The sequence below is a fragment of the Nicotiana tomentosiformis genome, chromosome 11 (genome assembly GCF_000390325.3).
Source record: "Nicotiana tomentosiformis chromosome 11, ASM39032v3, whole genome shotgun sequence".
Classification (NCBI taxonomy): Eukaryota; Viridiplantae; Streptophyta; class Magnoliopsida; order Solanales; family Solanaceae; genus Nicotiana; species Nicotiana tomentosiformis.
Window position 1 is genome coordinate 106,575,648 of NC_090822.1, and position 12,922 is coordinate 106,588,569.

The 12,922-nt window shown below is 38.3% G+C and overlaps 1 protein-coding gene across 1 annotated transcript; it reads left to right on the forward strand.

Moving 5' to 3' along the window:
* Nucleotides 1-2,367: 2,367 nt before the first annotated feature.
* LOC104095565 (uncharacterized) lies at nucleotides 2,368-6,004 on the forward strand. Its single transcript, XM_009601717.4, has 3 exons — nucleotides 2,368-2,508; nucleotides 5,225-5,337; nucleotides 5,424-6,004. Exons 2-3 carry the CDS (start codon nucleotides 5,255-5,257, stop codon nucleotides 5,557-5,559), a joined length of 219 nt encoding a protein of 72 aa, XP_009600012.1. The 5' UTR covers nucleotides 2,368-2,508; nucleotides 5,225-5,254; the 3' UTR covers nucleotides 5,560-6,004.
* Nucleotides 6,005-12,922: the final 6,918 nt, after the last annotated feature.

Sequence of the window (12,922 nt, forward strand, 5' to 3'; positions counted from 1 at the left end):
GGCGACGTAGTGCCCTTGCTTTCTCAACTTCATTTGGGACTCATTGATCCCATGTATCTTTTCACCAGTGACTTCGTCTTTGAGTTCTCCTAGACTTGATGGATTGGAGAAGTCGTAACCAGACTTTTCAAGCAGTATGAAGGCCTTAGGATCAAAGTGACATTTTACTTTATCAGCTTGGATATTGCCTTTAGCAGACTCACAAGTCATGGATGGGATTTGTGCAACTGGGACGGTCATATGCTCCTTCAAATCTTGTATCGCTATACGACTCATCTTCTTATTTGGAGTACATTCCTATAACAAAGGGTGCCCTTTCTTTTGACGCTCACGCGGAACATAGCAAAAAACTGGATGCTCATTATCAGTCTTTGTTTATATTTCATCTTCAGATAGACTTCTTCAGTTCTCTTCTAAGACAGATTAGCGGTAGTCCAGTGAGCCTTATTTTCTTCTTCTGAATTGACATCACCTTCGTCGACTGATGATGGTTTCTCCACACCCGGTTCACAAGAATCTAGGTAGAATTTTGCATCTGCAAAGTATGACTCTGTCTCAGTGAAAGGATTGATGTCTGCATCAATTTTGACTATCTCTCCATCCCTTCTGTACATCAGACATTGATGCAAAGTAGACGATACCACTCCATTCTCATGAATCCAAGGACGCCCAAGTAGCAAGTTGTATGATGTTTTAGCATCTATGATGTGAATCGGGGTGTTTGACTTCATCTCACCAAAGTATAATCCTACGCGGATCATACATATGGCTCGTTGTCCTCCTTGGTTGAAATCTTGGATTGTTAGGTTACTTTTGGATAACTCATCGATAGAGATCCCAAGCTTTTTTAGCACCATATTTGGCATGATATTGACAGTCGAACCATCATTAACAAGTATGCGATTGAGATGTTGTTCTCGAATGGCCCTTACAACAAACAAAGGTCTGTTATGTGGCTTAGAACCCAGCAGCATGTCATCATATGTGAAGGAAATTGTTGCAACATATGACAACTTTTTTGTCATCACGATGTTCTTGTGGTTTCATTGGATCAAGCTCACCGTTGCTTTCCTCTGTTTCATCAGTACTAGAAATTACATAAGTTGCACCAATATGACCTCCATGAAGGAATTTTCCAGGAAAGAATTCATGAATATGATGGGCTTGCGGAACTTCGGTGATAAGGCACTGTTAATCTTCTTGCTAATAGAAGATTTGATAATTATTGATGGTTGTAGCTTATCCATATTGTTCATCATCGCTCTTGTCTTAGGAATTCGTAGCCTCAAAACTGCCTTATGTTTTCGCTTCTTGCGAGTGACTAGAGTCCAACCCTCGTCATCATTGTCTTTGGAGTGAGTGTCTAGCTCGAGTGAACCTTCAACTTCAACAAGCTTGAAACTTCCAAATTGTAAGAAGGCATTGCTTGACATGTTCTGCAACGTTGAACGCTTCTTTTCCTTGGGCGCTACACTTGCATGGTTTGCTTCTGCTGTTTCATCCATATCTATGATGATTTTTCCTTCACTTACAAGATCCATGATTTTCTCCTTTAAGACGAAGCATTTCTCTGTAGGGTTAAGACGAAGCATTTCTCTGTAGGGTGGCTAATGACGCGATGAAACTTGCAGTATTTCGGATCGCCAACTTTACCAATTTCCTCAGGCCTTTTTGATTCAGGGAGATCGATGACTTTCTTGGCCAGCAATTCATCAAGGATCGTGGGTACGTCTGAATCTGGAAACGGATAAACCTTCGCCTCTAATTCCTTCAAGGTTGGACAACGTTTCTCCTCTTTAGGATATTGACTCGGGGTCTTATCCTCCTTCACATTTTTCTTAGTCGTGACTTTCACAAAAGTTGCTTTCACCGCCATAGATTCTTTGGTTTGGTTCCTAGGTGCAATATTTTTCTTAGTTAAATACGACAGTTATATACAACTGAAAAATCATTCTAATTAACTGGGTTGATAATGAGGCATGTTAGAATTAATTTTGTTGAGTTATATTAGGAGTGTATCACGCTAATTGATATTATTTTCGTTATTAGACAGCTGAACTTACCTATTTTTAAGGTAATTGTTGTTACTGTATTCATGAATACATGACACGAATACATGTGAATACAGTCGCATACAGATGTAACCCAATGTTCTTAGGCTTTTATGCGACTTTTGCTGCTGTATTTATGAATATAGTAGCGCGTATACAGTGAATACACTACCATAACAACTGAATAGTAGTTATAGAAAATAATTATATATATCGTAACTATCGAAAGTTAATATACACTAAACAATAGTAGTTTCTAAAAACTCTGTTTTATTTTTATTTTTCTCCTTTTGCTAGAAGAGTACTGTTTTGTGGAAAATAGCTAAAAGGACAAGGGGAAAAGATTGTGGTCCAATTAGCAAGCAAATAACACCTAAATCATCAAGCGGGTCGGGTGCAGCTCAATAGAGAAGAGACCATCAAAGCAGAAAAGCTTCAGTTCGATGCATTCTTCCTGGTAAAGTTTTAATTTTTCGTTTAATTCACTCTCCTAAAATTCTGGGTTTTGCTTTTTGTAACTTCACTAGTTTGTTTGACTCTTTGATTTGTCATTTGAATTCTTAGAGTTAAATGCAGAATAAAATAAAGGTTTTAGGTTCGAATTCTTCGAGACTTTTTCTGTTTGCTACTACATTAACTTTTGAATATCAATGAGGTTTGAAATGAACAAATAAAAAATTCTTCTTGTTTTAAGAGTAACTATAATATAATTTGATGTTGTTGGAAGGTTCAGTATTTTGGGGAAATTTTAACCTTCCAGTAACTTTTGCGTAGATTGTATTTGTGTTAGGAAATCTCTTAAATAAAATATGTAATTGCGTACTCGTAGTAACTAAGACGAGCTATGAGTTCAATGACAAGTTTAGTACCCATAAACTTCAAATCCTGGCTTCGCCTTTCACTTGTGAAAGTTATCTTTCAGGTTATGTTGTGCGGACTCTCCAAAATGCTGATGCACCTGTGTCGAATCCTTAAAAAATGCACTGTTTTTGGAGGATCCGACACGCACTCAGCAATATTTTCGGAGAGTCCGAGCAGTATAGCTTTCAGGTTATTGTCTGTACATCATAAATAAAACCAAAAGAGTAATCTACTCCCCTTTTTGATAAAGAATTCGAAATTTAATTTTAAGTTTCATAGTCGCTGCCCAAAAACTTGTACTGTATGCCAAAGATACGTCCTTTGTTAACCAACCAAATTTTTGCTGCTGTATTTTGGAGAGCGAAGGAGACTAGGAAAAAGGTATTCTCAGATGTGCAACTCTGATAAAATTGATCGATGCAACCCATAACATCCTTTTTTCTTTTACTTCCCAACAGTGATAAAAGAAAGGCCATTCGGTCCAGGGGTGTTATCTCCAGAACATTTTTTTACTGCGTTCTCCACCTCTTTCTCATCAAAAGGCCGTTCCATCGCATTCCTTCTCCGAGCATAATTAACATTTGAGGTCTATTATCTGTGCACAAAAAGATTGCCACGCCATTCTAAACCAATAGCTTAGGCCAAATGCATTGTTCGTTCATGTGCCATTCCTTGGGAAAATATGCTGATTACTATCCATTGCTTCACTTTCTTAAGTGGATATAGAATTTGTTGAGCTCTTCTTCTCTGTTCTGTTTTCTTTGTATTGTCTTTTAAGCTACTAAAATCATGAATGAACACATTTCCAAAGGTCTTTCTTTGGCTTCAACCAGTAATCAAGTGAAGTTTTGTCAATATCATGTAGTTCGTTTTCACGTCACCCACCAATTTGGAGATCCTCAGGTCCTTTCTAGATCTTGCCCACATGTCGTTGGTTCCAGTACTATTACAGATCTGCAGCAGTGGAAGCTAAATTGAGGGTTTTCACTCATGATGAGAATGATCTAATTAACTTGGTTGAAAGAGGTTTCCCTTGGATGAAAAGTGCTTCCATAGTTTAAATTTGTTTGTTGAACACATCAGCAGTAAGCACATTGTATAAGATGTATGAAGCAACTAAATTATATTAAGGCGTGATAATGAATAGTTCAAACTTTTTCGTGTACTATTTAAAATTTAGCTTTAAGGCTAATGGAAAATTGGGAATGTTATGGTATTTGCTCTGTATTAATCATCTGTACTTCTTAGAAAATAGATGGGAGTACTCAATGTGGCTATATAACCTGTAATCGCCTCAGGTTAAGGTAGTGGGTTCTCAAAGCATACAGTATAAGAGATGTAAAGAACCAAAACTTTTATCTGTCTGAATTGTTTGATCTGTAACATATTTTCATCACAATCAATCATCATAAATCTTATCTTACACCTTTGAGTTAATATCTGTTTCATAGTATGCTTTACTAGATTCAGGTTCAATGCGTGAATATTGATATGAAACTGATGAAAGACTTGTAATCTGCACTCTTAACGCAGTGTTTTGATATTGTAGGATAAATCACAAAATATAACATAGAGAAAATTATGTAGATGTTATCTACTAATCGTTTCTTTGTCAAAGCAGAGGTATATCAAAGAATGTTATTTCTTTTATTGTGTGTACACATAATTATCGGAAACAGCTTCTCTACCTTCATGGTAGGGGTAAGTTTTGCGTATACACTACCCTCCCCAGACCCCCACATGTGGGATTATATTGGGTTTGTTGTTGTTGTGTACCCATAGTTGTAGGTGAAAAGAGTACAACCCAAGGATTTGTCCGTCTTATCTTCTGATGTCAGCGCTAGATATGGCATTTGGAAATCGTTCTTCCAAGCTGTAAAACTTGAATTCGATAAATTGATAAAGATTCAAAATGTCTTAATCAAATTGATTACAATGCAACGGTTTATGAAATAAAATCATTGGTGTAATTAGTAGTGACCAAAGGAGGAAGCATTTGTCCCCTGCATCACTTAGCAGCCTGAACGTAAACCTATTATTCGTGCCATCTTTGATGTCTCTTAACCTCTGTGAATATTGTTCGAGTGACCTTTGAACTGTTATGTATAGACATGAATTCTTTTAGTTCTCTGGAAAATAGTTTTTTGCTTTAAAATTATAGCTGCTTTAAGGAAGAATCTAATAAGATGCTGCATTGTAATTTTTTTTATAGGAAATGTAAATTGTAACTGAACTTTAATGGTTTTTATTTCCTGGAAAATTATTTTGGCTCTCGCTTATTCCTCGTCTTTTTCTTTCTCCCACTTATTCAGATACTTGAACATCCTGCTTTATCTCACTTGATGTCTCGCAAGCGCAATGTCATTGTTGCCACAGGCTTGCTAGCCTTTGCAGCTGCTGGCTTATCCTTCCCATTTTACATGGCGTAAGTAAAATTTAGTTGCTAGTGGAAAATAAAGAGGTGATCTTTCATAGTATTGCTTAATTGAAAGTTTCATGGTTTCAATTCAGGTCAAGATCATCAAGGGCAACTCCAGTGATTGATTCATCAAAGCCATTACCACCCCAGGCGACTTTTCGTGGGCCTTACATCAACACTGGATCACGTGATATTGGACCTGATCATCAAACTTACACTAAGAAATAAATCCTGCTTAATTAGAATTTAGTATGCTAGCTATTGGAGTTGATAAGATTTTTTCTCTGTTTCCATGTTCTGTATTTTGTGAAAGGAGATAAATAATGTCCGTCTGTTGAAACTGCGTTACTCTCCTTCTGTTCTGGAGAGAAGCTACTGTGATGTCGATATTCCCTCTTAATCAGCTCGGATTGATGAAGAACATTAGCATGTTTGAGAATGATTCTTTTAGGGATAGTCGAGGAGCATCCCAGGTGTAGTGGACACCACTGTCATAAAAAAGAAAAAGAGCAACCAGTTCATAATATCCTTTCACACATATAGTTGTGTTGTTGCCTTTTCAGTGAAGTTTTCGTTCAGAAACAGCTCTCTGTAATATGCAGCTTGCAAGAACAGCAGAAAAATGCCTTGGAACTGTCTAACCATATATAATGCATACTCTTCATTTCAACAAGTAATTCTCTACTGAATCAGATTATCTGTGAGCCAATAGTGTTTAGCATCTCTTTCCAGTTGTGGTTATGAGCTGAGGGTCTACCGGAAACAGTCTCTCTATCTTCTTAAGGTAGGGGTAAGGTCTGCGTATTATCCTTCCCAAATTCTACTTGTGATAATATTACCTGGGTTTGTTATTATTGTTGTTGTTCAAGTTGTGAACGCAATTTATAAAGATGTAAATGTTATTTTAATACTTGGCATTTGTCGTATTGTCAAAGAGTAGAAGCAAAGTGTAATGTGCGTGTTTTCTAGGAACATTATAAGTAGAAGCTGAACGAGAACATGGGATCCTTTTACTTCTTTTTGTGAACTTTCTGATGTCGAAGCTAATTGCAGTTATAAATTAATCAAATTATGGATAAAAGAAACTTGATGAGAAGTGGATTAACAGTTGAAAGTACTCCAATATAGTACAAAATAAAAAATGATAAAAAACACATTAACAAATGGGAAGTTAAAGAGAAGTGCTTCCAGTAATTGAAAATAACAGTAGTATAAAAATCGAGAAATGTAAAAACCAGATAGTTTCATGCCTTAAGGCTTAAGGAAAAGAACAGTGCTATATCGTGTTTGGTGGTGACAAAATGATTAAAAATTAATAATTATCTATTTATATTTTTTTGTTTATATTCGTGTCGACCCGCCCGTTCGATACCCCCTAATCGTACCATCAAGAGCACCGTGGACGTGATCATGTACGTAGATTGGTCTTCAACCTTGACTGTTGAGTCGTTGACAATTAACTATTCATCTCCACTAAACTTTTACAGTTTACACTCTTCTTCTTCTTATGTGAGTCCGGAACCAAAATAATGTATTTTTGAACTTAAGACAAAAAAATAGGTGAAAAAAAAAGTTAGTGACCAAAATACATATAGCGCCCTTTTAAAGGGCGTCATACCTTAACGGCCGTTTGCCCGTTAAGGTATAGTGCCCTTTAAAAGGGTGTTACACTTGAATTTGAAAAGACGGGTAAGTATAGCGTCGTTTATTAAGAAACGCCTTAATAAACAGCGTAGTATACGCGGCGTTATACCTACATAATAAATCGTCCCCTTCCCTTCCCCACCAAACCAGAACACCCCCCCCCCCCAATTAAAACTTTAAAAAAATAGGCGGTCCCCCCATTAACGACCAAAAAATCTCGAGTGGACCCCACACGTCCCAAAAAAAGAAAAGATTCTCGGTCACACATCCTAGCTAAGGCGTTCTCTCGTTGTGGGTTGCTCGTTTTGGCTCTAAATCGCCAAATCTTCAACTTTCCAAAAATCTTAAATCGAGATATTCCGACTTAGTTTTTATTGAAACTCGTATAAAAAATGCATATTAGTTATTTTTAATATGTTATATGTTATTTTGTGATTGTTTTGCGATTTAATTATTTTGTTATTTTTATCCGGACTATGATATTAGTGTGCTAAAAAAAATTAGTAAAAATAGAGAAATTATTATTAGTTGTTAAAAAAATATTAATAAATTACTTTTTACTGTGGTATATGTATTTTCGTGAATGTTTTGTGGTTAAATTTATTTGTTATTTTTATCTTGTTTAGATTATTTATTTGCTTAAAGACTAGTAAAATAGATAAATTGTTACTTTAGTTCCCTCTAGTGGTATCTTGTGGCCTAATGTAGTGCTTGTATTTGTAATGTAGTGCCCTTTTAGCGTAGTAAAATATAGTGCCCTTTAGCGTAGTATCCTTGTAGTTATTGAAATTAATCATTTAAGTATCTATTATACCCAAAAATACGTCAAAATAACTGATAGTTCAAACACAAACTATGTCCAATTCTAGTCAACGATCGTAAGAAAATAAAAATAACAATATTTTTCGGATATCTTAGTGCTACTGGGCCTCAAATATCGAGCTCGGAAACCATGTGTGAATATTTAATAATTAAATCTTGTATAATTATGAAAATTAACTATTTAATTTTATTATAGTAAAAAATAAGTGATTCATAAACAAAAATATATAATAATAAAACTAACATATAAATTAATAAAACTAACATATAAATAATAAACTAACATTTAAAATAACAGACATGTTGAGTGATAAATCGAGAAAATTTTCTCATCATGAACACAAGAATTCAAGATATCTTGGTGATATTGGGCCTCAAATATCGAGCCTGGAACCCATATATGAATATTTAATAATTAAATATTGTATAATTATGAAAATTAATTATTTATTTTCCAAACAAATATATAAAATAATAAAACTAACATGTAAAATAATAAACTAACATATTAAAGTAAAATAATGTAATTAATCTTGTTTAATTTACAGTAGACGACATGGAGGTTCCGCCTTCGCATCCCGGACCTGCCAGCATGGAGCTACTGTTGTTACAGGGCGATCATAGGTCGTCCCACATATGGGAGGGACAGTTACTGGCCCAGACGTTTCGTGCTAGGAGAGTAGACGACATGTGGGGCTTTCTCAAGGACCACCCTCTCCATCCCCGTATAGTCAGCCACCTCCAGGATACAGATTTTTATAGGATTGTGGAGATCGGCCGGCTGCAGCTCGATTGGTCGTTGATCACGGCCCTGATAAAGCGGTGACGGCCGGAGATGCACACATTTTATTTGCCCATTGGCGAGGCCACCATCACGATGCAGGACGTGGAGGTCATGTATAGGCTGCCCGTTGATGGACACCATGTTGCTCTGTCGTATGCCATGAGAGAGCAGACGGGTTTGCAGTACCTGGATATGCTGCAGCGGCTCACCGGTTTACAGCCACCGGAGGAGACTGCATTGGTTAGGGCCAGTCATTTGCAGTTGACGACTGTCCGACAGCATTTGGAGGCATTGCACCCTAACATCACAGACGATACACCAGAGCTTCATATTCACCGGTACACGAGGTTGCTGCTACTCATTATGTTTGGAGGGGTTTTGTTCCCGAACACTTCGGGGAACTTAGTCAGCTTGAGATTTCTTCATCATCTTGAGCAGCTAGATGATTTACCACAGTACAGCTAGGGTGTTGCTGTTCTCGGCTACTTGTACAGGCAGATGTGTCGGGCGAGCATGGGCACCCAGCGTGACATTGCTGGATTTTTTCCGCTGTGAAAACATATTCGAATACTCTATTCATTATAACATACCCCGTAAAAATATACCTTAAATTTTACGTCCACTTTGTATGTTAGGTTTGGGCCTGGGAGTGGTTCCTGCAATTGCAGCCACCTCTACCACCATTAGCTCCGGGTGCACCACCTCCGTTTCTCCCTCTAGCTAGGAGGTGGGTTGATAGGCAGGGGATATGGACGAGAGTACGAGGCTCAACATAATCTCCCTTTGTGTAGGGATTTGTTGGAGGGCGCACAGGTAAATGTATACCTAAGTTTACTTGGTCTGGCTTCATATGTGTTGGGTATACTCACTTTTTCTGTTGTTACTTAATAGTTCATTTGGAGGCCATACAGCGACGAGCTAATAGCTGGTTTGCCCGATTATTACTCGACCGGCCGAATTATGTGGAGCTCTTCCGTCTCATTGATGTGCCTTGATATTGTGGAGCATCATGCCACCGAGCGAGTACTTAGCCAGTTTGGCCTCCCGCGGCTTGTATTGCCACCGCTCGCCTGGCATATCACACATTACCAGCGGGATGATCGTTCCAGGGTGGACCAGACATATATGGCATGGCTAGAGGCGCAGATCAATACTTGTGACTAGCGACATGACCTCATTCCCCCCCCCCTTCCCTACCTGACCGGACGGAGACTGAGCATGATTATATGGGCTGGTACCGCAGAGTTACCCGACTTTTCGTCGGGAATCCCATTTATCGCGCTAGCGGTTGGTATGCTCCATATGTCGGGAGTCACGAGGCACTGGTATGTTATTTGATATACTTACTTATAACGTTAACCTAGCATTCCGTAATTTATATTTTACATGTTGTGCAGGCTATTGGCCTACATCTGTTCCACCAGTTGGGACTGCAGATGCAGCAGCATACCGGCGAGGGAGCAGCCGCTTTGCACGAGTATGGCTGGCAGGTTACCGATCTGGCTTCCCAGACATTGAGGCGAGCCCGAGATGATGAGCGATTAGGATACGAGGTTGAGTATGTGGCGCCAGAGCAGTACTATCGTGGGTCACCGGTGGGGCCGGAACGTGGTCGACGTGGCAGGTGTGCCCCACGAGGTAGGGGTATCCCCAAGGTCGTGGGGTTCGGCGTGGAGGTGGTCCCCAGTGAGGGGGCGTTGAGGCACATGTTGAGGATGTTGGAGTTGATCAGCCGGGTGACCTCCATGAGCCAGACCACTCTCACAGCAGCATGCTGTCATTCAGCCTTCAGCTTCAGCTCACTCTAGGGATTTCGCAGGTGACCCCGTCAACTCTATTGTTGATCACGGGCACGGGCATTATGCGAGAGGATTATTATTAGTATTTTCCTGATATTCTAGGCCCATCGACCGTTGCTGATGATCGACCGACACGAGATGTGGATAGTGGGTGCCGGCTGAGTTATGACTCATCATCGAGGGATGCTGGGGATCTTTCACGGGCGCAGGTATGTTTGTATTACCATTACATTTAAATTTATTTTTATCTCATTTATTAGCCATAAATATCTTTATGTTTTTTTTATTAAGGCTTCATCCTCGCTCGTCACGGAGGCCACCTTGTGCGATACTGGCATGGCTGTGACGATGATTATATTCAGAAGCTCGACGAGACCATGATAAGACAATTTACATTTTTGTGACTTAACACGCACATTACAAATATATATATATATATATATATATATATATATATATATATATATATTTTTTTTTTTTCATATACTGAAATATCTTATTATTCTGTAGGTTACTGTTGGACAGACGGCCTCATCTACCGAGCTTGCCAGCCCTACTGATGATCATGCTACAACGCATCCTCCGATAAAAAGGCGACGCGATGAGGATGATCCTGATACATAGCCGAGCGGGATGGGATGCGCCTCAAGCCAACGGCTGCATTAAAGCATATAGGATGTGGGACGCATTGATTTTTTTTGTATTTTATGTACATATGACATTTAGTAAATAATTGCAACATTTTTTATTGTTTACATTATATGCACATTATGTTTTTATTTCTCCGGTTCTTCGTTATTTTAATACTACAATACAAACACAAACATAACAACTTAACATAATTTAAATTCAGTACAACTAATAAAAATACATGACACAGAAAACATAAAGATAAAATACTACACTCAACACATACATGTTTTTGTTTAGTCACTACCGCCTATTATTCTCTGCTCCAACCACTAAAATTTCTCTTCCATTTTATTTTTTTCTTCTTCCGCCTCTTTTAGTTTCTCCTGCAATGCCGTAATTTTTCGTTGCATTCCATAGATCTGGCATTGGTATTCATTGTTCATATTCCAAACATACTGCAAACATGATTTATAGTATTCCTAGTTAATGGGTTCATCATACCATTCCTCAAACATACAATGATTTTCGTCATTGTGTTTAAACCTGTATAGACACATCCAGTATCTGCGCTCAATATTACCATCAGAACAACATGCCTTCATAATCGTACGTTTGTCACAATAACACCTTGGTTGGTCATTGCGTCCAGACATTTGTTAATGCAAGAAAAATAAAAAATGTATGGAAAGTTTTGCTATTTGTTTTGGTTAAGCGCATATAATAATTAAAATGCTCTAGTTATTTATAGGCAAGACAACCCACATAACGTAGTATTTTACCGCGCTATGCTTCGCATGTTAAAGATTCTTTCGGGTACAATACAGCTTTTCCAGAAGATAGCTTTTGCAGGCGAGCAGCTTTTCAAGTTGACAAGACAACACACATAACGTAGTATTTAACCGTGCTATGCTTCGCGTGTTAAAGATTCTTTCGGGTACAATACAACTTTTCCAGAAGATAGCTTTTGTAGGCGAGCAACTTTTTCAGGTCGACAAGACAATTATTTTTTTAAAAAAAATAGGTTTATGTTAGATTGTTGTATTGAAGTATTAATTTTAAATATCAATAAGATTTAACAGCAATGGAAACATAATTTTATTTCATATATTCTGCAAGATAAACAAGTACATACACTTATTACAACCACATTACGGAAACAAAACACTATGTGTATCCTTGATAGTTGGGCACATTAGATGAATTTCCAACAGGAGCTCGATTACCACCGCTACCTAAACCAGCTGAAGGACATTTACGACGGTCGTGTCCTATTTGCGAGCATATGCCACATTTGCGCGCATAAACGGTATCACCAACATCCATTTAGTTCCGTATACGCGTTCTTTTTTGAACTTGTCACTGATGCAAAAACTCCTTGTTACACACCATTTTAAATGGTTCTGGCGGCCAATAATGTTCAGTACCCACTGGCTGCAACTGCCCACTATAGGTGTTTAAGTATGCAGCAACACTATATTCTTTATCAACGTAGTTGGTTGGCCCTAAACCTGTATGTTGAAAGCCTTTGATGGCATGTGAGCACGGCATGTGGTAGAAGGACCATTTCCCACAAGAGCATAACCTTCTGGATTCATTTACGGTGTGTGTATTATTTCCCCGATTGTGATGGATAGCGGAGCGAACTTCAAAAATATTTCGCTCGTTGCAATACTGCAAAAATGAATGTCAATGTGCTCGCTTCCTGTATTTCTCAAATCTTTTCATTGGTATTGGCATAAATTCAACACCCCCTTCCATCAATGACGATGCACATGTAGCTCTTTCAACAAACCTCTCCGCCATCAGCTTGAATGACATCTGCACCATGGCAGTGACAGGCAATCCTCGTGCAGACTTCAATAACCCGTTGAAAGACTCTGACATATTTGTAGTCAGAATTCTCCATCTT